General features: G+C 43.1%; 1 protein-coding gene across 1 annotated transcript in view; it reads right to left on the reverse strand.

The window, feature by feature from the left end:
* LOC137384487 (glutamate receptor ionotropic, NMDA 2C-like) overlaps positions 1-11,798 on the reverse strand; it is a 397,390-nt gene extending 385,592 nt beyond the window's left edge. Inside the window, exon 1 of the mRNA XM_068058626.1 lies at positions 11,412-11,798. Coding sequence (XP_067914727.1) covers positions 11,412-11,798 — 387 coding nt within the window. The remainder of the gene's footprint in view (positions 1-11,411) is intronic.
* Between the last annotated feature and the right edge of the window lie 14,255 nt (positions 11,799-26,053).

The following is a 26,053-nucleotide window of genomic DNA, read 5'->3' on the forward strand; positions in this document are numbered from 1 at the left end:
TTCTCAAGCCTCTGAATCCACTGAAAACATCTGAACCCCAAGAGAGAAAAGTCTCCCACAGCAAACAAAATTTAAGAATACTGGATCCCAATGAAAAGCAAGATCTACCTACAATCAAGGACTCTACAATGAGCTCAAAGAACTGCAACAAAAACTCTTCAGATATTGCCTCAAACTTTTCCACTTTATATTTCTTCTGCTCTTTTCCGTTTGCATGTGCATCACATTTGCATGCTAGCGTCATGTATCCATAGATGTCAGCCGAATTAGAGATTAAATCCAAGGTTAATAAATTTCAACTTTTCTCCTTTAAACCCAAGAAAACCTGTTTGTGCTAGTTTCTTTGCCTTATAATTGGAAAGCGATGAACAAGGATTCGCTAAGGGGGGGGGGGGGGGTGGGGGGAGATGAAAACATAGTGTTACGATAAGACCAGGTGAAGGCTGAAAGGGACCCCTGGACACCTTTCTCACTGGGTCATAACAGAAATTTGGGTGTTACCATTCTGGATTTTACCAGAAACGAGAGAAATTGGAAACTGGAAGCCAAATTATTCCCAATCAAAAAAAAAGAGCAAGATTTCAACACAGGTTTTATTGTGGTTGTGTGCTTGAACACTAACATGTCTCCAACTAAAGCAAGTAGCTCCCCAAGCCAGGATGAAGTAACTTGGGGCAAGTTAAAAGCACCATCTATGGAGGAGTGGAGAAAAATGGCTGAGCAGTGTGGGATCACTGTGGCAAGGCTAGGCTGTCTTAACTTTTAAGGCTAGGGGCCAACCATTTTTGCCTTGAATCTGAAGCAGAAACAGGGTTAGAAGTAGACCCAGAGAGGGTTCTGCTAGCAAAGATACAGTTGGAACAAAGAAAATTTGAATTAGAAGATAGAGAAAGAGAAAGACAGACAGGAGAGGGAGACAGAGCCTTCCAGAAGGAAAAAAGGAGAGAGAAGAGAGAAAGAGAAAGATTATTCCAGAAGGAATGCAAAGAGCTGAAGCAACTTGAGTTAACTAGGGGATAACAGAGTAACACCAGTGAAAGTATGGCCAATATGGAAAAGCGTAATTCAGGGCTGGGTACAAAATTGTTAAAACTAGCTCAACTAATTCCAGAATTCAATGCCAAAGAACTAAATGCTTATTGGGATGTTAAAAGGGGACAACTAAAGCAGCACTGGCACCAAGATAAGATAGGCTGTAATAAATTTTAGGATTTGTGAATGAATGAGTGAAATGTATTTTTTTTCCGCATCATATTTTCTCTTGACCTTTAATGATTTGCACTTTTCTCAAATTGCATTTCATTCCATTGGGTGTGGAGGTGTCATGCTTGGCCCCCACCTGCCAAGAATAAGGCACATTAATTTTGTCATGAACATTGATTTTAAACTGCTGCTCAAGTGAGAAAATGACTTGTTAAACAGATCAGCCGTGGTTGCAAAAAGACATTTGCATATTAACAGACAGTGATTGGAAAGACAAAGGACCATTCCCTGACACATTCTACCTACAATGGACCTTGCTTACCAGGTATTGTTTGTAAGAGGAGCATTCCGGAGACTGTTAAGGTGATACAATACAGGACTGGTTAGGCCAGTTGGTCACAGGACTAACTGGCTGCTCCAGGGATTTTTTTGAACTGGCTACAGAGTTTGAACTCAAAGACTGTTTGCTCCTGCACTGAGAAGACATCTCCTGTATGCTCCCATCTCTTTCTCAAGCCTTTGAATCCACTGAAGACACATGAACTCAGAAAAGTCTCCTACAGCAAACAAGTTTTAAGAATACTGGGTCTCAACAAAAAGCAAGATCTGCCTACAATCAAGGACTCTACAATGAGCTCAAAGAACTGCAACAAAAAACTCTTGAGATTGCCTCAAACTTTTCCACTATTTTTCTTTTGCTCTTTTCTGTCTATTTGCACGTGCATCGCATTTGAATGCTAGCATGGGCGCGTTGTGTATCCGTAGACGTCAACCAAATTAGAGTTCAAGTTAAAGTTTAATAAATTTCAATCTTTCTTCTTTAAACCTAAGAAAACCTGTTTGTGCTGGTTTTGTTGCCTGAGAATTGGAAAGCAGTGAAGGATTCACCAAGGGGGAGCTAAAAACATGGTGTTTAAAATTAAACCCTGTTACGGTAAGACCAGGTGAAGGCTGAAAGGGACCCCTAGCCACCTTTCTCACTGGGTTGTAACACGAGAGGTGCAGGCAGTCAGGCACTGGAAGGAATCGGACTAGGGATAGAAGGAATTACTGAGACATGCCTACAGAAAAATCAGGGCTAGGAATTAAACATTGCAGCGTGTAATATATTATTTAGAAAAGATAGAAAGGGAAAAGGGAAGGTTGAGTCACTACTTATTAGGGATAACATAACGGCAGTAGAAAAAAGGGATGCAACTATCAGCAAGACAAAAATTTAATCCATATTGATAGAGGTAAAAGAAATAAATGATCAATTACACAGATAGGTATAGTCTGCAGTTCACTCAATAGTAGGCGAGGTGGAGGAAGAAAAATGCAGACAAATTAGGGAATTTTAAAAAAAAGAGAATAATCTGAGGGGATTTCAACTATCCCAATATAAATTGGACAGAAGTGGTAAGTAAAGGGAATGGAGTTCCTACAGTGTGTACAGGACTCCTTTCTAACAATATGTAAAAAGCATGAGAGGATTCGCTATTGGATCTAGCAATGGGAAAATGAACCAAAACCGATGAGAAGTAAAAGTACGGGACCATCTAGGCAATAGGGATCATAATATAATAGGCTTTATGATTGTGGAGAAGAACATAAGTATGGTGAAAACCAGATTCACAGATTGGTGAAAAGTTGATTTTGAAGGGCTGAGAGTAGAACTTGGGAAAATAAAATGGGCAACAGTATCAACAATGAGGTAGAACAACAATGGGAGACATTTAGATCTGAGTTCAGTGGGCACGAAAAATATATTCTGCTAAAAGGAAGGAACAAACTAATGCTGGTGAGCCTCCATGGATGAATAAATACATAAGGGAACAATTGAGAGTTAGGAAAGAGGCATTTACTATGTATTAAGTACATAGACAGATAGAGGAGTATATGATGAGAGAATACAAAGGGATTAGCAGAGAAGTCAAAAAACAATTAGGAACACAAAGAGGAATTATGAAATTGAATTATCAAGGAATGTAAAACAAAATAGTAAACTATTTTACAGGCACATCAATAAAAACAGAATGCTAGGATGGGAATAGGACGATTAAGGGATAAATAAGATATTACCACAGGTAATGATAGAGATGGTAGAAATATTAAATAATTGTTTTGCTTCGGTATTTACCAAGGAGATAGAACAGGTAGACATGACATTGAATGATATGAGGAACGAGGTGAGTGCATTTAAAATAAAAAAGCAATGTATTGAATAAATTAATCAAACTCGGGATAAAGCCCCTGCTCTGGATAGATCTGTTCCATGCATTTTAAAAGATTGTAAGGAAGAGAAAGCAGAGGCATTACTACACTTATTTAATAATTCATTAGAAAAAAGGTGTAGTGACCAGAGAGTGGCAGATAGTTAACGTCATACCTCTATTTAAGGGGATAGAACATGTTCAGGGAATTATAGACAAGTCAGCTTAACATCAGTGGTCAGAAGAATAACAGAATCCCTACTAAAAGGAGAGAATAGAAGAACATCTAGAAAAGAAAAATATAATGAATAGTCATTATTATGGATTTCAAAAGGGAAAATCTTGCTTGACTGACATTATTGAATTTGAGATAACAGTGAGTAGACCATTTTCAAAAGGCCTTCAGTAAGGTGCCCCTTATTAGACTAATGAATAATGTCATAGAATGAGGAGTCAGGGGACAAGTGGCAGAATGGATTGCTAGCTGGCTTCAAGATAGAAAGCAGAGTGGGAGTAAAGGGTAGCTATTCAGTGTGGCAGAAGGTGGGAAATGGTGTTGCACAAGGATCAGTGCTGGGACCACTGCTGTTCACAATTTACATTAGTGATTTGGACTTTGGAATCAAAAACAAATTTGCAGATGACACCAAATTGAGGGAGATAATCACAGAGGATTGCAACAAGTTACAGGAAAACAATAAACATGCAGAATGGGAAAATAATTGGCAAATGAAGTTCAACACAGATAAATGTGAGATTGTACATTTTGGTGGGAAAAATAGAGAGGTCACTTATTATTTGGAAGGTGAGAGTCTAGGTTGGGTAGAGGAATAAAGGGATCACCAAGTACAAATACACCAATCACTAAAAGTTGTATGATAGGTTAGCAAGGCCATATAAAAAAAAGCAAGAAAGTACTAGGCTTTATTTTGAGAGGGATAGAGTTGAGAAATAGGGAAGTTATGCTAAACCTGTATCGAACCATCAGACCATAGAGTGCTGTGTGCAGTTCTGGCCATATTATAAAAAGGATATAAAGGCACTGGAGTAGGTGCAGAGAAGATTTACAAGGATGATACCAGAAATGCTTGGGTATACAGATTAGGAAAGGATGAACAGGCTGGCTTCCTCAGGAAAAAAAGGTTGAGGGGTGACCTAATAAAGATCTTTAAAATTATGACCAGCTTTGATAGAGTGGATACAGAGAGAATGTTTCCACTTGCAGGGAAGAGCATAACTAGAGGCATCAATATAAGATCAAGAAATCCAATAGGGAATGCAGAAGAAACTTATTTACCTAGAAGTTGAGAGAATGTGGAACTTACTACCACAGGGAGTGTTGAAGCAAATAGTGTAGATGCATTTAAGGGGAAGCTAGATAAGCATATGAGGGAGAAGGGAATAGAAGGTTACGATGATGGATTTAGATGAGGAAAGATGGGAGGAGGCTAGAGTGCAGCATAAATGCTGGTGGGCATGGTCTCTGCCGTGACGTAAAATTTCAGCCAATGATTCATGTATTCTCCCAAATCATTAAGGATGACAGTTTCAATGTTATTTGAGACACCCTATTGAGACACCTTGGTCATTTATTGTACAAAGAAGTCGAATCTCTGCCTCTGTTAAAAGCACTTAGAGGATTAATGCTTAAAACCCTGAATCAGAATTCATGTTATAACTTCAGCGAAGTTCCTTCCTTGATCAAATTGTTAAAAGTCCCGAATGGCAGGATTAAGCAAACTTAGAGTTACCAAAGGGGATCACATCATAAAGCTTGGAGAACATAACTGATGGAAATATACCAAATTAAACCTCATCTTTTTGTTCTACCAATAGCGGTGTTAGTTGGGATCTGGCATCAATGGCCATTTGCAAAATTTCTACCACCCTGTGTAGAAGTGTTTCCTATTTCACTCCTGAAAGGTCTGGTTCTAATTTTTAGACTATACCCTCTGGTTATAGATTCCTCAACCAGGAGAAATAGTTTCTCTATCTAACCTATCTGTTCCTTTAATAATTTGAATACTTCAATCAAATCACCCCATAACCTCCTGAATTCCAGGGAATTCCAGTTTGTGCAACCTCTCCTTGTAATTTAACCCTTGGAGTCCAGGTATTATTCTTGTAAACCAACACTGCATTCCCTCCAAGGCCAATATATTCTTCCGAAGGTGTGTTGCCCAGAGCTGCTCACAGTAACGCCAGGTGTCACCAAGCCTTTGTGTAGCTGAAGCATGACCTCTACCCCCTTTTATTCTAGTCCTCTAGATATAAAGGCCAGCATTCCATTAGCCTCTGATTATCTTTCATACTTGTTCGTGACATTTTAATGATCTCTGTATCTGGCCCACCAGGTCTCTTTGGACATACACTTTTTCTAGCTTTTCACCATTTAGATGACACATTTGCCTGCATTGAAATCCATTTGCCGTAGGTTTGCCTAGATACTTTTAAGTTATTCATAAATACACTGAATAGTTGATGTTCCAATGCATATCCTTTCAGGACACCATAGCTGGGATTTTATTCTGGCAACAGGGGACTCGACATCCAGAAAAAGTGATGCATCACTTCTTCTCCAGAAGGCCTGTTGAATCGAATGGCAATTAGGCACTTAAGTGGACAACGGCAGGCCTTACACAGGATCAAGGACCCTGTTGCCAGAAGTCCTGGCCTTGGGGAGCTGCAGGCCAATCAGAGGCAACTGGCAGCTGCAGGAACACTTACTGGAGACTGAGGAGCATCGCTAGACCCAGACCAGACCTAGACCCAGGTCAGGGCAGGAGGGATCCCACAGGGGTCATGGGGAGGGGGGTTGCTAGCAAAGGCAGGGGGTGGCAGGAACACCCCCCACCATCATCCCACCCGATTTTATGCTCTCCCCACTTCCAAACCCACTGTGGGGGAAGAGCATAAAATTCCACCCACCCCAAGTTACATACCTGCCCATTATCTTATCCCTACTCTCCGTCTCCTGTTCATCAGTCGATCTCCTAACCAAATCAATAATTTGCCTTCAATTCCACAAGCTTCAACTTTAACAATCTCTTAAGGAACTTTATCCAATGACTTCAGGAAGTCCATATAAATAACATCCATAGACATTCCTCTTTCCACTACTTAAGTCTCCTCAGGCATGACCTACCCATGCTGGCTGCCTCTGATCAGCTGAAAATTTTCAAGATGTTCAGTCACTATCCTTAATTTTAGACTCTAGTAATCTCCAGACAGAAGCTAATTTATCTATTATTCCCTGATTTCTCTTTCTCACCTTTCTTAAATAGCAGAGTGACATGTGCAATTTTCTAATCTAAAGGAATGGTTCCCAAATAGAGTGATTAATACACAGAATGTACTCTGGATCAGGGACTTCAATGTCCATTACTAAGAGTGGCTCAGTAGCACCATAACTGACTAAGCTGGCTGAGTCCTCAAGGAAATAATTACCAGACAGGGGCTGCAACAGGTGGAGAGAATAAACACGAGGGAAACATACTTAGCCTCATCCTCACCAATCTACTGGTCATAGAGGCATCTGTCTATGTCATTATTGGTAGGACTGACTACTGTACAGTTCTTGTAGATAAAGTCCTGTCTTCACACCGAGGACACCCTCCATTGTGTTGTGTGGCAGTACCATGTTAAATGGAATAAATTCAGAACAGATTTGGCAGCTCAAAACTGGACATCCATGAGGTGCTGTGAGCCTTCAGAAGCAGAATTGTATTCAACCACAAACTGTAATCCCATGGCCTGGCACAGCCCCCACACTGCCATTACCAAACAAAGGGATCAACTCCAGAGCAGCACCAAGCATACCTAAAAATGAGGTGCCAACCCTGTGAAGCTACAACATAGGACTACTAATATGCTAAACAATGGAAGCAGCATGTGATAGACAGAATAAAGTAATCCCACAACCAATGGATCAGATAAAATCTCTGCAGTCCTGCCACATCATGTCATGAATGGTGGTGGACAATTGAACAACTAATGGGAGGAGGCTCCACGAACATTCCCATCCTCAATGATGGGGCAGCCCATCACATCAGTGCAAAAGAAAAGGCTGAAGCACCACCTTCAGCCAAAAGTGCTGAGTGGATGATCCATCTCAGCCTCTACGAGATCCCCAGCATCACAGAAGCCAGACTTTAGCCAATCAAATTAATTCCACATGATATCAAGGAACAGCTGTAATCACTGGATACAGCAAAGGTTATGGGCCCTGACAACATCCCAGCTGTAGTACTGAAGTGCTGCAGAACTAGCCACTCTTCTAATCAAGCTGTTCCATTTCAGCTACAGCACAGATATCTACCAAACGTGGAAAATTGCCCAGGTATGTCCTGTTCACAAAAAGCAGGACAAATCCAATCTGGCTGATTATTTCCCCATCAGTCGACTCAATCAGCACAGTGATGGAAGGTGCATCAACAATGCTATCAGTCGGCATTTACTCAACAACCTGCTCATTGATGCTTATTTAGGGTTCTTCCAGGACCACTTGGCTCCTGACCTCATTACAGCCTTGGTCCAAACATGGAAAAGGGCTAAATTCCAGAGGAGATGAGGGCATCAAGGTAACATTTGACCAAGAGGGTGACAAAGTAATCATAGTAAAACTGAACTCAATGGGATTGGGGGAATACTCTCCACTGGCTGGAGTCAAACCTAGTAGAGAGGAAAATTGTTGTGGATGTTAGATGCAATCATTCTAGCCCCAGGATATTAGTACAAGAATTCCTCAATGTCCCAGGCTTAACCATCTTCAACTGATTCATCAATGACCTTCCCTCAATCACAAGGTTAGAAGTAGGGATGTTTGCTGATTGCACAGTGTTCAGTTCCAATCATAATTTTTCAGATAGTGAAGCAGCTTGTGCCTGCATGCAGCAAGACCTGGACAACATTCAGGTTTGGGCTGATATGTGGCAAACAGCATTCATACCACACAAGTTCCAGCTGAGGGCCATCTGAAATAAGAGCCTAACCAGCTCCTGTTGGCATTCATCATTACCAGCATCAAATCCCATACAATCAACATCCTGGATGTCACCACTGACCAGACAATTCACTGGCCAGGCATATAAATACAGTGGCTACAAGAGGAGGTCAAAGCCTTTCCACCAACAAGGCACAAGTCATGTGTGATGGAATACTCTCCACTTGCCTGGATGGGTACAGCCCCAAAAGCACTCAAGCTAGACACCATCCAGGACAAAGCAGCCCGCTTAATTGGCACCCCATCCATCACCTTTAACCTTCACTCCCTCCACCACTGGTGCGGCATGGCTGCAATGTGTACCATCTACAAGTACTGCGGCAACTCACCAAGGCTCCTTCAACAGCACTTACCAAACCCGCGACCTCTACCAGATAGAAGGGCAAGGGCAGCAGGCGCATGGCAACACCACCTGCAAGTTCCCCTACAAGTTATGCACCATGCTGACTTGGAACTATATCACTGTCCCTTCAGTGTCACTGGATCAAAATCCTGAAACTCCCTCCCTAAATGGCAGTGGGTGGACCAACACCACATGGACTATTGTTACTTCCAAATGATAGGAGAAGTTTATAATGGTATGTCTAGTTTAGTTATCAACTCAATGGTCTCCTGAGATACCAAGTGGAGAAATGAGATGCCTCCTGCAACAGATCTTAGTGGACAGGTTGATGCGATAAGTTCCATGGTCTGAAATTCATGGCCGCAATTACACTTCATGTCACCCCTCAACTTCCACTTCTGGAGCATGTGATCACATGGCCTATGTCCTGTTTGGATTTGGTTGAGCACTGTCCACTGTCTGAGGGAGGTCAAAGCCACGAGTCTCTGCCGTTGGGCCAGTGATAAACTGCTGGTACTTCACACTGCATGCATCCCACTATCCTGTCCATCTGTATAATGGGCTGATACCAACTGTATGAATATTAACAGCAGTTTCCCAGGTGGGACAGCACTGGGATCCTTTTAGTTGGACTGGACTCACGTGTCCCTGACACTGTCCTTATGGCAGTACTTAAACAGCGCATCCAAGATCTTTGTGTGGTGGTTGCAGGACCATGAGGCAGAGCTGTATTCTGCACCATACAGACTGCAACAGTATAAAAAAGGCAGGTCACAACCACCTTCACAAGGGAAACTAAGCAGATGGACAATAAAAGCTGGCAGTGCCAACACCCTCCTCTTGTGAATGAATAAAAAAATTTAGGTACAGTTTACCAATAAGGATGGTTAATGCCAGGGCACATTTGAGAAGCTGAATGCTGTAATAGGAAAATGGTAGGGCTGCAATTTTGGAAGAATTACCTCATGAGCTCAGACACACTCCCTCAGTACTGCATTAAAGTGTCACTAGATTTTGTTTGCAAGTCTTCAAAGACAAGAATGCTACCAACTGAGTCAAAAGAAGTTGTCACAAATCCTGTTTACTGGTGTTTAACACTGACAGATTGACTTATCAACTTGAATTCTGATCAATATCAAACAGTACTGAGCAGAGAATAGTCATTGTAGAAATATATTAATTTAAACAATGATTGTGGCTGTGGAATGTCAGCATAAACCTCAGCAAGAGAGAATAGTAATTTTGAACAGCAACAACATGGATTTATATAGTGCCTTTCATGTAATGAAATTTCCCAAGCTGCTTCATAGGAGCATTATAAAACAAGATATGACATCAAGCCACCTAAGGTGATATTTAGAGCAGATGGCCAAAGGCTTGGTCAAGAAGGTAGATTTTAAGGAACATCTTAAAGGAGGGAGGAGGAAAGAGATGGAGGTTTAGGGAGTGAATTCCAAAGCTTAGGGCCTAGGCAGCTGAAAGAACAGCCATTAATGGTGGAGCAATTAATATCGGTAATGTTCAAGAGGCCGGCATTAGATAAGGACAGATACCTTGCAGTGTTGTGCAGCTGGAGGAGATTTCAGAGATAGGGAAGGGTGAGAGCATGGAGGAATTTGAAAACAAGTTTGAGAATTTTAAAATTGAGCCGTTGCTTAACCGGGAGCCAATGTAAGTTACTGAGTATGGTGGGGGGTGGGGGAAGAGAAAGAGTGGGGAGGTTGGGGACAGATGAAAGGAACTCATTGAGTGAGGACACAGGCATGACCTCAAGTTTATGGCGGGTAGAACATGGGAGGTCAGCCAGGAGCATGTTATGATAGCCAAGTCTAAAGGTAACAAATGCATGGATGAGGGCTTCAGCAGCAGATGAGCTGAGGCAGGGGCAGAGTTAGGCGATATTTGGGAGGTAAAAATAGGCAGTCTGAGTGGTGGTGCAGATATGTGCCACAGCCTCAATTTCACTATCATCTTGGATCTGGTCAGCACATCACAGCTCATCCTGGGGTCAAACATTGATACCAAGGTTGTGAACAGTATGGATCAGCCTCAGATTTGCCAGCGAGGGATGGAGTCTGTGATTAGGGAGCGGAGTTTGTGATTGGGACTGAAGACAATGGCTTTGTTCTTCCCAATATTTAATTGGAGGAAATTTCTGCTCATCCAGTACTGGATGTTGGACAAGCATTCTGATAATTTAGGGCCAGTGGAGGAGTTGAGGGTTAGAGCTGGGTGTCACCAGCATACATGTGGAAACTGATGCTGTGTTTTTGGACGTTATCACTGAGAATCAGTGGGTAGATGAGAAATAGGAGGGGGGAAAAGATTAATCCTTGGGGGATGCCAGAGGTAATGGTGCAGGCACTGGAAGTAAAGCCATTGCAGGTGATACTCTGGATACAATTGGATAAGAATGGAACCAGGTGAGAGCAACCTCACTCAGCTGGACAACAGTGGAGAGATGTTGCAGGAGAATGGTGTGGTCAACCGTGACAAAGGCTGCAGACAGGTCGAGAAGGACGAGGAGGGATACTTTACCTTTGTCAACTTTTGTTGAAAAATAAAATAATGAGAGCAATGCAGGAAGGAAAGATATGCGAAGCAGCCAATCAATACAATGTTTGTTGTAAAACTTGACATTGCTATTCATGCTATTGTACTTGGAACTTACCTTTGGAGTGAGCACAGCAGTAGAGCCTCCACTCATCCCTATAATTGGAGCTGACACATGTGCAGAGATAAAGTCCAGAATTTGTGCCACAGCCTCAGTTTCGATATCATCCTCAAATATAACAGCATGGATCCTGGATCTGGTCAGCACATCACAGATGTGAGTGATCAGACTGCTGGGATTGGTGTTGTTCACTACCACAGTGACAGTGTTAGTTTGTACAGGAAGATCCTGGAAGGTCTCTCGATTAAAGCTGCCCCTGAATTCCATGTGGTACCAAGAGCCTCCGAGTACAATAGCTACATTGACAGCAGGTTGACTAGGTTCGCTGGCCAAGGTAGACTCTACTGCAGAAAGGAAGAGGACGGTCTGTAGCATTTGCTCCATGGTGTGGCCCAGCCCCAAGAGCTCACTAAAGAAAGACAAGAATCATCAAGTTAAGATAAATCCACAATACTCTGCATTTATATAACAGTCACTCTTATGGTGTTGGAAACATGCAGACAAAGACCAATGCCTCCACTTGGGGTGATGGGGGGGGGGGGAGCAGAGATTAAGAATAGAATTAGAAGCAATGTGGGAAATTGGATTAAAAGCTGGTCAGAAGGGAAGAAATAGAAAGAAAGAATGAAAGTCAGTTTTTCAGTGTGGTTGGAAGTAGTGGTGTCTCAGGTTTCAGTTCAGTGGCAATTTCTGTTCACTGGTCTATCAATGATCTGGATATAGGCCTAGAGGGAATGCTGTCTAGACAATAGCAGCATAATGAATAATTATACAGGAATGAGATGGAGAGAATAGCTACAGCTTACAATGATTGAGGGTCTAGGACAAGGAGGAGGAAATAACTTGCATTTATATGCAACTCAGCGACAGGTATTGTGCTCTTGTGGAAGATAAACTCCAACACAGGTTGGTTGGGCTGAATGGCAGCTTCTGTTTTGTCATTTCTGTATAATTACAGCCTAAGAAATTTTGTTCCCATCATAACTGAAATTTATGAGACAAGGGTCCTGAATCTTAGTAATGGAAACTACAAAGGTATGAGGCACAAGTTGGCTATGACAGATTGGGAAATGTTATTTAAAGGGATGACAGTGGATAGGCAATGGCAAATGTTTAAAGAGCACATGGATGAACTGCAATAATTGTTTATCCCTGTCTGGTGCAAAAGTAAAACAGGAAAGGTAGCCAAACCATGGCTTACAAGGGAAATTAGAGATAGCATTAGATCCAAGGAAGAGGAATACAAATTTGCCAGAAAAGACAACAGACCTGAGGATTGGAAGCAGTTGAGAATTCAGCAAAGGAGGACCAAGGGATTGATTAAGATGGGGAAACGAGTACGAGAGCAAGCTTGCAGGGAACATAAAAACTGACTAAAAGTTTCTATAGGTATGTGAAGAGAAAAAAAGATTGGTGAAGACAAATGTAGGTCCCTTACAGTCAGAAACAGGGGAATTTATTATGGGGAACAAAGAAATGGCTGACCAGCTAAATGCATACTTTGGTTCTGGCTTCAAAGGAGGACACAAATATCATACCAGAAATGTTTGGGAACACAGGGCTTAGAGAGAGGGGAACTGAAGGAAATCAGTATTAGTAGAGAAATGGTGTTGCAGAAGTTGATGGGATTGAAGGCCGATAAATCCCCAGGGCCTGATGGCATGCATCCCAGTGTACTTAAGGAAGTGGCCCGAGAAATAGTGGATGCATTGGTTGTCATCTTCCAAGATTCTATAGACTCTGGAACAGTTCCTATTGATTGGAGGGTAGCTAATGTAACCCCACTATTTAAAAAAGGGAGGTAGAAAGAAAGCAGGGAATTATAGACAAGTCAGCCTGACATCAGTAGTGGGGAAAATTCTAGAGTCCATTAAGAAAGATTTTACAGCAGAGCACTTGGCGAACAGTGGTAGAATCGGACAGAGTCAGCCTGGATTTACAAAAGGGAAATCATGCTTGACAAATAGAGTCAGAGAGATACAGCACTGAAACAGGCCCTTTGGCCCACCGAGTCTGTGCTGACCATCAACCACCCAATTATACTAATCCTACATTAATCCCATATTCCCTACCACATCCCCACAATTCTCCTACCACCTACCAACACAAGGGGCAATTTACAATGGCCAATTTACCTATCAACCTGCAAGTCTTTGGCTGTGGGAGGAAACCGGAGCACTTGGCGGAAACCCACAGTCACAGGCAGACTTGCAAACTCCACAAAGGCAGTACCCAGAATTAAACCCAGGTCGCTGCAGCTATGAGGCTGCAGTGCTAACCACTGCTAGAATTTTTCCAGGTTGTAACTAATAGAGTTGATGAGGGGGAGCCAGTGGATGTGGTTTATTTGGACTTTCAGATGGCTTTTGACAAAGTCCCACATAAGAGATTAGCGTGTAAAATTAAAGCACGTGGGACTGGGGGTAATGTATCGCGATGGATAGAAAATTGGTTGGCAGACAGGAAACAAAGTAGGGATAAATGGATCTTTCTCCAAATGGCAGGTAGTGACTAGTGGGATACTGCAGGGATCAGTGCTAGGACCCCAGCTATTCACAATATACATTAATGATTTAGATGAGGGAACTAAATGTAGTATCTCCAAATTTGCAAATGACAAAACTGGGTGGGAGGGTGAGTTGTGAGGAGGATGCAGAGAGGCTTCAGGGTGATTTGGACAAGTTGAGTGAGTGGGCTGATGCATGGCAGATGCAGTATAATGTGGATAAATGTGAGGTTATCCACTTTGGAGGCAAAAACAGGAAAGCAGATTATCTGAATGGCTATAAACTGAGGGGGATATGCAACAAAACCTGGGTGTTCTCGTACACCAGTCACTGAATTTAAGCATGCAGGTGCAACAGGCAGTAAAAAGGCAAATGGTATGTTGGCCTTCATAGCGAGAGGATTCAAATACAGGGACAGGGATGTCTTGCTGCAATTATACAGGGCCTTGGTGAGGCCACACCTGGAATATTGCAGGCAATTTTGGTCTCCTTATCTGAGGAAGGATGTTTTTGCTACAGAGGGAGTGCAGCAAAGGTTTACTAGACTGATTCCTGGGATGGTGGGACTGATGTATGAGGAGAGATTGAGTTCAGAAGAGTGGGGGGGATCTCATAGAAACCTATAAAATTCTAACAGGACTTGACAGGGTAGTGGCAAGAAGGATGTTCCCGATGGTGTGGTTGGGGGGGTGGGGGGCGGGGAGTCCAGAACCAGGGGTCATAGTCTAAGGATAAGGGGTAAACCTTTCAGGACTGAGATGAGGAGAAATTTCTTCACCGAGTGGTGAGCCTGTGGAATTCGCTACCACAGAAAGCAGTTGAAGCCAAAACATTGTATGTTTTCAAGAAGGAGTTAGATATAGCTCTTGGGGCGAAAAGGATCAAAGGATATGGGGCGAAAGCAGGAACAGGTTACTGAGTTGGATGATCAGTCATGATCATAATGAACAGCAGAGCAGGCTTGAAGAGCCAAATGGCCTACTCCCACTCCTATTTTCTATGTTTCTATGGGTGAAGTTGACGAGAAGCAAGTGTAAATGTTACATTGATGTTTAAGATTGAGAAATACATCTTAAGGAAAGGAGCAAAGTAATAGGTTAGAAGGAGCTTAATTTCAAGGGGTTGACAATGGAACTTGGGAAGATAATCTGGGAAAAGAGACAAATGTTGGGGGAGGGCCAATTTTTGCCAAATATTTTAAATGCTGAAGAGCCTCAGGTTTAGCACAAAACAGCATCTTGGTAAAGGAAGCCAACACTAGGAGCAGCCCTTCAAACACCTGATTGGCAAGTAAAATGCTTGCTCATTAAAGAGGCTGCATGGCATTTTTGTGGCCAGTGGTTCAACTAACATCCTCTTCTAGTAGCAACCAGCTGTATGCAAGTAAATACAGTACTGATGTTGATTTCAAGTGCTACTTAAAAGAGACACTCACCATTTCATGGTCATTGCTGCTGGAGCTGTGAAGAGAGCCTCTGAAACACATCAGCTGGCTTTCTGGGATATTTTGTCAAGACTTTACCAAAACTCAAACATTTATTCCAGAAATTCATAAAGCTATAGAATCGTAGAATGGTTACAGCACAGATGGAAGCCCTTTGGTCCATTGTGTCCATGCCAACTCAGTTAGGCCCACTCCCTTGCCTTTTCTTCGTCGCCCTGCAAATTTTCTCTATTCCGATAATTATTCAATTCCCTTTTGAAATCCACGATTCAATCTGCCTCCACCACACTCCCAGATAGTACATTCCAGATACTAACAACTCGTTATGCAAAAAAGTTTTTCCTCCTGTTGCCTTTGGTTCTTTTGCCATTCACCTTAGGATCCTAGGAAATAGGAGCAGGAATAGGCCATTTGTCCCATCAAGCCTGCTCCACCATTCAAACAGACCATGGCTAATCATCTACCTCTACTCATTTTCCCCATTATCCCCATATTCATCAATTTCTGCCTTGAACATGCTCAATGACTGAGCTTCCACAGCCCTCTGAAGTAGAGAATTCCAAAGATTCACCACCCTCTGAGTAAAGAAATTCCCTCTCATCAGTCTTTAAATGGCCTGCCCCTTATTCTGAGACTGTTCCTGGTTCTAGACTCACCAGCCAGAGGAAACATCCTATCCACATCTACAGTCATGCCCTGTAAAAATTTTGTACGTTTCAATGAGATCACCTCTCATTCTTCAAAACTCTTGGGAATACAGGCCCAGTTTCTGCAATCTCTCCACATAAACAATCCCACCATACCAGGGATTAGTCTGGTGAAACAAAAACAAGAAATGCTGGAATCACTCAGCAGGTCTGGCAGCATCTGTGGAAAGAGAAGCTGGTGAACCTCTGGCAAGTATATCCTTCCTTAGATGAGACCAAAACTGGACACAATAATCCAGCTGCAACCTCACCAAGGCTTTATACAATTGTAGCAAGACTTTTTCACTCCTGTATTCAAATTCCTTTGCAATGGAGGCCAATATAGCATTTGCCTTCCTAATTGCTTGCTGCACCTGCATACTAGCTTTTAGTGACTCATGAACAAGAACACCCAGGTCCCTTTGGCCATTAACACTTCCCAACCCCTTCATTTAATAAATACACTGCCTTTCTGTTTTTCTACCAAAGTGGATCACTTCACACTTATTCCCATTATATTACATCTGCCATTTTCTTGCCCATTCACTTAGTCTGTCCAAATCCCTTGAAGCCTCCTCGCATCCTCCTCACAATTTACATTCCCAGAGTTTTGTGTCATCAGCAAATTTGGAAATATTACATTTGGTCCCCACTTCCAAATCATTGATTTGGATTGTGAACAGCTGTGGACCAAACACTGATCCTTGCAGTACCCCAGCCTGCCATCCTGAGAATGACCTACTTATTCCTACTCTGCTTTCTGTCTGTTAGCCAATTCTCAATCCATAGCAGTACATTACCCCCCAATCACTTGTGTTCTAAATTTGTTTACTCACCTCCTGTGTGGGACCTTATCAAAAGCCTTCTGAAAATCCAAATACACCACATCTACTGGTTCTCTTATCTATGCTACAAGTAACATCCTCAAAAAACTCCAACAGGTTTGTCAAACATGATTTTCCTTTCATAAATTCATGTTGACTCTGTCCAATCACAATTATTTTCCAAGTGTCCAGTTATCTCAGAAACAGAAAATAGGAGCAAGAGTAGGCCATTCGGCCCTTTGAGCCTGCTCCGCCTTTCAGAATACAGTGAAGATGCCCTTCGGCCCATCAAGTCTGCACCGATGCATTAAAACACCTGACCTGTCTACCTAATCCCATTTGCCAGCACTTGGACCATAGCCTTGAATGCTATGACATGCTAAGTGCTCATCCAGGTACTTTTTAAAGGATGTGATCCAACTTGCATCTACCACCCTCCCAGGCAGGGTATTCTAGACCATCACCACCCTCTGGGTAAAAAAGTTCTTCCTCAAATCCCCCTTAAACCTCCCACCCCTCACCTTAAACTTGTGACCCCTCATAACTGACCCTTCAACTAAGGGGAACAGCTGCTCCCTATCCACCCTGTCCATGCCCCTCAATCTTGTACACCTCGATCAGGTCACCCCTCAGTCTTCTCTGCTCCAGCAAAGACAACCCAAGCCTATCCAACCTCTCTTTATAGCTTAAATATTCCATCCCAAGCAACATCCTGGTGAATCACCTCTGCACCCCTCCAATGCAATCACATCCTTCCTATAATGTGGCGACCAGAATTGCACAGTACTCCAGCTGTGGCCTACCAAAGTTCTGTACAACTCCAACATGACCTCCCTGCTTTTGTAATCTATGCCTCGATTGATAAAGGCAAGTGATCCATATGACTTTTTCACCACCCTATTAACCTGCCCTTCTGCCTTCAGAGATCTATGGACAAACACGGCAAGGTTCCTTTGTTCCTCGGAACTGCCCAGTGTCAGGCCATTCATTGAATACTTCTGTGTCACATTACTCCTTCCAAAGTGTATCACCTCACTTCTCAGCATTAAATTCCATCTGCCACTTTTTTGCCTATTTGGCCAATCTTTGTGTCATCCGCAAACTTACTGACCCTACCCCCCCACAGTCATCTATGTCGTTTATATAAATGACAAAGTATAGGGGACCCAGCACAGATCCTGTGGTACGCCACTGGACACTGGCTTCCAATCACTGAAACAGCCATCTATCACTGTCTCCTACAAACAAGCCAATTTTGAATTCACCTTATCAAGTTACCTTTTATCCCATGTGCATTTGCTTTCTTGATAAGTCTCCCATGTGGGATCTTGTCAAAGGCTTTGCTGAAATCCATGTAAACTACATCAACTGCACTACCCTCATCTACACACCTGGTCACATGCTCCAAAAATTCAATCAAATTTGCTAGGCATGACCTCCCTCTGACAAAGCGATACTGACTATTCCTAATCAAATTTTGCCTCTCCAAGTGGAGATAGATTCTCTCCTTCAGAATTTTCTCCAATAGTCCCTACCACGGATGTGAGACTCACTGGTCTGTAGTTCCCTGGCTTATCTCTGCAACCTTTCTTAAATAGTGGGACCACATTAGCTGTTCTCCATTCCTCTGGCACCTCCCCTGTGGCGAGAGGGGAATTAAAAATTAGGGTCAGAGCCCCTGAAATCTCCACACTCACCTCCCACAACATCCTGGGACACAAATCGTCCAGACCTGGAGATTTGTCCACTTTTAAGCCTGCCAAAACCTCCAATACCTAGTCACTCCCTATGACAATTTGTTCAAGAACCTCAGTCTCTCCAAGTTCTGTATCTACATCCTCATTCTCTTGGGTGAAGACAGATGTGAAGTATTCATTCAACACCCTACCAATGTCCTTTGGCTCCACCCACAAATTTCTCCCTTGGTCCCTAATGGGTCTTACTCTTTCCATTGATGTACTTCCAGAATATCTTGGGATTTTCCCTACTTTTACCAGCTAGAGCTTTCTCATATCCACTCTTTGCTCTCCTAATTGCTTTAAGCTCCATCCTACACTTTCTGTACTCCACTAATGCTTCCATTGATTTGCTGTCCTTGTATTTGTTAAGAGCCTCTTTTCCTTCTCATCATACCCTGAATGTTTCTAGTCATCCATGGTTCTCTGGGCTTGTTGCTCCTACCTATTACCCTAGAGGGAACATGTCGGGCCTGTACCCTCCCCATTTCCTTTTTGAATGCCCCCCACTGCTCTTCTGTAGAATTCTTGACAAGTAACTCTTTCCATTCTACCTTGGCCAGATCCTGCCTTATTTGCTCTCCCCCAATCCTAAACCATTTTTTGCAACTTGTCTATTTCTTTCTCCATAACAAGCTTAAATTGTACCATGTTATGGTCACGATCAACAAAATGCTCCCCACCAACACATCAACCACCTGTCTGGCTTCATTTCCCAGAATTAGGTCCAGCACTGCACCCTCCCTTGTTGGATCCTCAAAATATTGAGCTAAAAAAGTTCTCCTGTATACATTAAGAACTCCACTCCATCTAAGCTCTTAACACGATGACTATCCCAATTAATGTTGGGAAAGTTGAAATCACCTAATATAATTACCCTATTATTTTTACACCTCTGCAAATTGGACACATATTTGCTCCTCAATTTCCTGCTGATTATCTGGGGGTCTATAATAAACACCTAGTAATGTGGCTGTTCCTTTATTCCTAAACTCTACCCATAAAGCTTCATTTGATGCCCCCTCCAAGATATCATCGCTCCTTACTGCAGTAACTGACTCCTTAACGAATATTGCAATACCCCCTCCTCTGTCTCACCTGAAGATTTTATATCCCGGGATATTGAGCTGCCAATCATGCCCCTCCCTCAACCATGTCTCCGTGATGGCTACAATATCACAATTCCACGTGTTAATCATTGCCCTTAACTCATCCGTTTTACCTGCAGTACTCCTGGCATTAAAGTAGAGGCCTTCCATCCTGGTCTTACTCCCTTGAAACTTACTTCCGCTGTATTCCCTCTGACTTGTTTGCTTTCCTGTGTCCCTATTCTACTAGGAGTCTACGTCCCCTCCCCCTGCCAAATTAGTTTAAACTCCTCCCAACAGCACTAGCAAACCGGCTAGCAAGGATGTTAGTTCCCCTCTGGTTCAGATGTAAACCATCCCACTTGTACAGGTCCCATCTTCCCCAGAAACAGTCCCAGTGGTCCAGGAATCTAAAACCCTCCCTCCTGCACCAACTCTTAAGCCACGCATTCATCTGTGCTATTCTCCTATTTCTATACTCGCTAGCACATGGCACTGGGAGTAATCCAGAGATTACAACCCAAGAGGTCCTGCTTTTTAGTCTATGGCCTAACTCCCTGAAATCTTGATGCAAGACCTCATCCCTCTTTCTAACTATGTCATTGGTACCAACATGTACCATGACCTCTGCCTTATCGCCCTCCACCTTCAGGACACCCTGCAACCATTCAGTGACATCCCAAACCCTGGCACCAGGGAGGCAACACACCATCCTGGAGTCACATTGACGGCCACAGTTGCGCCTATCTGTTCCCCTAACTATAGAATCCCCTATTATTGCTCTTCCTCTTTCCCCCTTCCTGTGCAGACAGGCTGCTTGCAATGTCAGAAGCTTGCCACGTCCACACTCCCTGGAGGAAGCAGCCTCATCAGCCTCCAAAATGGAATACCGATTTGCAAGTGGGACCCCAGGGGACTCCTGAACTACCTGCCTGTTTCTCTTGGACTGCCTGGTGGTCACCCATTCCCTTCCTTCCTCAAGTCCCTTCAGCTGCAGTGTGACCACGTCTCTATATGTGCAATCCACAATGCTCTCAGACACGCAGATGCTACAGTGTTTCCAGCCACTGTTCCAGCTCTGAAACCAGAGCTTCCAGAAGCTGTAATTGGACACTTCCTGCACACATGCTGGTCCGGGGGACTGGAAATGTTCCCAGATTCCCACATGCAGCAAGAGGAGCAAACCACGGCTTCAAACTCTCCTGCCATGACTAAGCCCTTTAAATTTAAAACTATAGAAGATTATAATTAAAAAACAATTAAGTCTTGCTAAAACAATGACTTACAATTCAATTCACTATGAAAAATACCCACCAGGACTTACTCACCAGTCAGCTGTGTTCTTTGGAAGCTCTTGGCTCCCCTCACTGAGGACAGGTAGGAAATGAAAGGAGCTCCTCACTCCCTCAGTCACCAAACTTCTACTATAGCACTCTAATACAACCCAAATTCACACTCTAGTACAAATAAAGTCAGCACTGTAAGATGGCCCATTTTTATACTGATTGACTCTAGCCCCTGAAAACTGGTTTAAGCCAATTATCTAATTAACAAGGTGCAGCGACAAGCAGAGCCTGAGTGAACCCTGTTTAAAGAACTGATCTAAAACTCACCTTCTCCAACCCAAACAGCAACTGTTAAGTTAATTTACTAAATAAAAGACAGATTAGACTTGAGATAAAATTAACCCTTAATTATCCTCAGTCACCAAACTTCTACTATAGCACTCTAATACAATTTTTTTCATGATCATGGCTGATCATCCAACTCAGTAACCTGTTCCCGCTTTAACCCCGTATCCTTTGATCTCTTTAATTCTAGCATTTTCCCTACTACTGATATCTGGTTAACAAGTCTGTAGTTCTCTGTTTTCTCTCTTACTCCCTTCTTAAACAGTGGAGTTACATTTGCTACTTTCCAGTCTGCAGGAACCCTTCCAGAATCTACAGAATGTTAAAAGATAACCATTAATGCAACTACTATCTCTATAGCCACCTCATTCAATACTCGGGGATGTAGCTCATCTGGTTCAGGGGATTTATCAACTTTCAATCCAATTAATTTTTCGAATACTACCTCTTTATTGATACTAATTTCTTCCAGTTCCTCATTTTTACAAGTCCCTTGGTTCCCTCGTATATCTGGGAGATTTTCTGTGTCTTCCTCCATGAAGACAGATACAAAGTAATTGTTTATTCTCTCTGCCATTTCCTTATTCTCTTCCACAAACTCTCCTGTCTCTGCCTGTAATGGACCCACATTCGTCCTTGCTAATCTTTTCCTTTTCACATACCAAAAGAAGTTTTTAGAGTTCACCTTTATGTTTCTTGCTAGCTTGCATTCATAATCCCGTTTCCCTTTCTTTTTCAGTTTCTTGCTCCTCCTTTGTTGAATTCTAAATTGCTCCCAATCCTTGAGTTTACCACTTCTTCTGGTGACCTTATAAGCCACTTTGTTTGACCTAATGCAATCTTTAACATTTTTTGTTAGCCACGGTTTATTTACCTTTCCTGTTGGGTTTTTGTGTCTTAGAGGAATGTATATTTGTTGTAAACTGTGTAATATTTCTTTAAATACTAGCCATTGCCTTTCTACTGTCAAATCTTTTAATGTATTTTCCCAATCCATCATAGCCAACTTGCCCCTCATATCTTCATAGATTCCTTTGTTCAGATTTAAGAACCTACTTTCAAAATGAAATATATCTCTTTCAAACTTAATGTAAAATTCTATCACATTGTGGTCACTATTTCCTGTTGGCTCCTTTACAGCAAGGTTATTAATTAGCCCTTTCTCATTACATAATGCTAAATCTAAAATAGTCTGATCCCTAGTTGGTTTTTCAACATACAACTCCAGAAAGCCATTTCGTACACAATCCAGGACTTCATCTTCCACAGTATTAGTGCTAATTAGGTTTACCCAATCTATATGTAAATTGAATTCGCCCATTATTACTGCATTGCCCATGCTACATGCAGCTCTAATTTGCTGATTTATACCATACCCAACATGACCACTACAGTTTGGTGGCCTATAAACAACTCCCACCAATGTTTGCTGCCCCTTGCTGTTTCTTAGCTCCACCAAAACTGATTCTACATCTTGCTCCTTTGATCTAAGATCCTCTATCACTAATGTTGTCCCTTATTAACAGCGCTACCCTGCCTCCTTTTCCCCTCCGCCTACCCTTCCTAAATGACAATATCCCTCAATATTCAGTTCCCAGTCCTGGTCACCCTGTAACCACGTCTCTGCTGCTATGGCAACTAAATCATCCCCATTCAAATCATGTAACTTGTTGCATATATTGCATGCATTCATATAGAGTGCCCTTAATTTTGTCTGAACATTATTCCCCTTTCCGATCCTATTTGATGCTGGCCTTTGTCTTGTCTGCCTTCAAATTTCACTTACTACTTTTCTACTTCCTGTTACTAGTTTTGCTTCCCTTCAAAGAACAAAGAACAGTACAGGACAGGAACAGGCCATTCGGCCCGCCAAGCCTGCGCCGATCTTGATGCCTGTCTAAACTAAAACGTTCTGCACTTCCAGGGTCCATATCCCTCTATTCCCATCCTATTCATGTATTTGTCAAGATGCCTCTTAAACGTCGCTATCGTACCTGCTTCCACCACCTCCCCCGGCAGCAAGTTCCAGGCACTCACGACCCTCTGTGTAAAGAACTTGCTTCGCACATCCCCTCTAAACTTTGCCCCTCGCACCTTAAACCTATGTCCCCTAGTAACTGACTCTTCCACACTGGGAAAAAGCTTCTGACTATCCACTCTGTCCATGCCACTCATAACTTTGTAAACCTCTATCATGTTGCCCCTCCACCTCCGTTATTCCAGTGAAAACAATCCGAGTTTATCCAACCTCTCCTCATAGCTAATGCCCTCCAGACCAGGCAACATCCTGGTAAACCTCTTCTGTACCCTCTCCAAAGCCTCCACGTCCTTCTGGTAGTGTGGCGACCAGAATTGTACGCAATATTCTAAGTGTGGCCGAACTAAGGTTCTGTACAGCTGCAGCACGACTTGCCAATTTTTATACTCTCTGCCCCGACCGATGAAGGCAGGCATGCCGTATGCCTTCTTGACTACCTTATCCACCTGTGCTGCCACTTTCAGTGAGTGACCTGCGGACCTGTACGCCCAGATCTCTCTGCCTGTTAATACTCCTAAAGATTCTGCCATTTACTGTATACTTCCCACCTGTATTAGACCTTCCAAAATGCATTACCTCACATTTGTCCAGATTAAACTCCATCTGCCATTTCTCTGCCCAAGTCTCCAACCGATCTATATCCTGCTGTATCCTCTGACAATCCTCATCACTATCCGCAACTCCACCAACTTTTGTGTCGTCTGCAAACTTACCAATCAGACCAGCTACACTTTCCTCCAAATCATCTATATACACTACAAACAACAAAGGTCCCAGCACTGATCCATGCGGAACACCACTAGTCACAGCCCTCCATTCAGAAAAGCACCCTTCCACTGCTACCCTCTGTCTTCTATGACCGAGCCAGTTCTGTATCCATCTTGCCAGTTCACCTCTGATCCCGTGTGACTTCACCTTTTGTACCAGTCTGCCATGAGGGACCTTGTCAAAGGCTTTACTGAAGTCCATATAGACAACATTCACTGCTCTTCCTTCATCAATCATCTTCGTCACTTCCTCAAAAAACTCAATCAAGTTAGTGAGACATGAACTCCCCTTCCCAAAACCATGCTGCCTCTCGCTAATAAGTTCATTTGTTTCCAAATGGGAGTAAATCCTGTCCCGAAGAATCCTCTCTAATAATTTCCCTACCACTGACGTAAGGCTCACCGGCCTATAATTTCCTGGATTATCCTTGCTACCCTTCTTAAACAAAGGAACAACATTGGCTATTCTCCAGTCCTCTGGGACCTCACCTGTAGCCAATGAGGATACAAAGATTTCTGTCAAGGCCCCAGCAATTTCTTCCCTTGCCTCCCTCAGTATTCTGGGGTAGATCCCATCAGGCCCTGGGGACTTATCTACCTTAATGCTTTGCAAGACGCCCAACACCTCCTCCTTTTTGATAACGACATGACCCAGACTATCTACACTCCCTTCCTTAAACTCATCATCCACCAAGTTCTTCTCTTTGGTGAATACTGATGTAAAGTACTCATTTAGCACCTCGCCCATTTCCTCTGGCTCCACACATAGATTTCCCTCTCTGTCCTTGAGTGGGCCAACCCTTTCCCAGGTTACCCTCTTGCTCTTTATATACGTATAAAAAGCCTTGGGATTCTCCTTAATCCTGTTTGCCAATGACTTTTCATCACCCCTTTTAGCCCTTATGACTCCTTGCTTAAGTTCCTTCCTACTGTCTTTATATTCCTCAAGGGCTTCGTCTGTTCCCAGCCTTCCAGCCCTTACGAATGCTTCCTTTTTCTTTTTGACTAGGCTCACAATATTCCTCGTTATCCAAGGTTCCCGAAACTTGCCAAACTTATCCTCCTTCCTCACAGGAACACGCTGGTCCTGGATTCTAATCAACTGACGTTTGAAAGACTCCCACATGTCAGATGTTGATTTACCCTCAAACAGTCGCCACCAATCTAAATTCTTCAGTTCCTGCCTGATATTGTTATAATTAGCTTTCCCCCAATTTAGCACCTTCACCCGAGGACTCTTTTTTCTCTTTTGGGCCTCCTTATCTCGAGAGACAATGGATACGCGCCTGGAGGTGGTCAGTGGTTTGTGAAGCAGCGCCTGGAGTGGCTATAAAGGCCAATTCTGGAGTGACAGGCTCTTCCACAGGTGCTGCAGAGAAATTTGTTTGTCGGGGCTGTTGCACAGTTGGCTCTCCCCTTGCGCCTCTGTCTTTTTTCCTGCCAACTACTAAGTCTCTTCGACTCGCCACAATTTAGCCCTGTCTTTATGGCTGCCCGCCAGCTCTGGCGAATGCTGGCAACTGACTCCCACGACTTGTGATCAATGTCACACGATTTCATGTCGCGTTTGCAGACGTCTTTATAGCGGAGACATGGACGGCCGGTGGGTCTGATAACAGTGGCGAGCTCGCTGTACAATGTGTCTTTGGGGATCCTGCCATCTTCCATGCGGCTCACATGGCCAAGCCATCTCAAGCGCCGCTGACTCAGTAGTGTGTATAAGCTGGGGGTGTTGGCCGCTTCAAGGACTTCTGTGTTGGAGATATAGTCCTGCCACCTGATGCCAAGTATTCTCCGAAGGCAGCGAAGATGGAATGAATTGAGACGTCGCTCTTGGCTGGCATACGTTGTCCAGGCCTCGCTGCCGTAGAGCAAGGGACTGAGGACACAGGCCTGATACACTCGGACTTTTGTGTTC

This window comes from Heterodontus francisci, chromosome 26 (assembly GCF_036365525.1).
Source record: "Heterodontus francisci isolate sHetFra1 chromosome 26, sHetFra1.hap1, whole genome shotgun sequence".
In the NCBI taxonomy this organism is placed as follows: Eukaryota; Metazoa; Chordata; class Chondrichthyes; order Heterodontiformes; family Heterodontidae; genus Heterodontus; species Heterodontus francisci.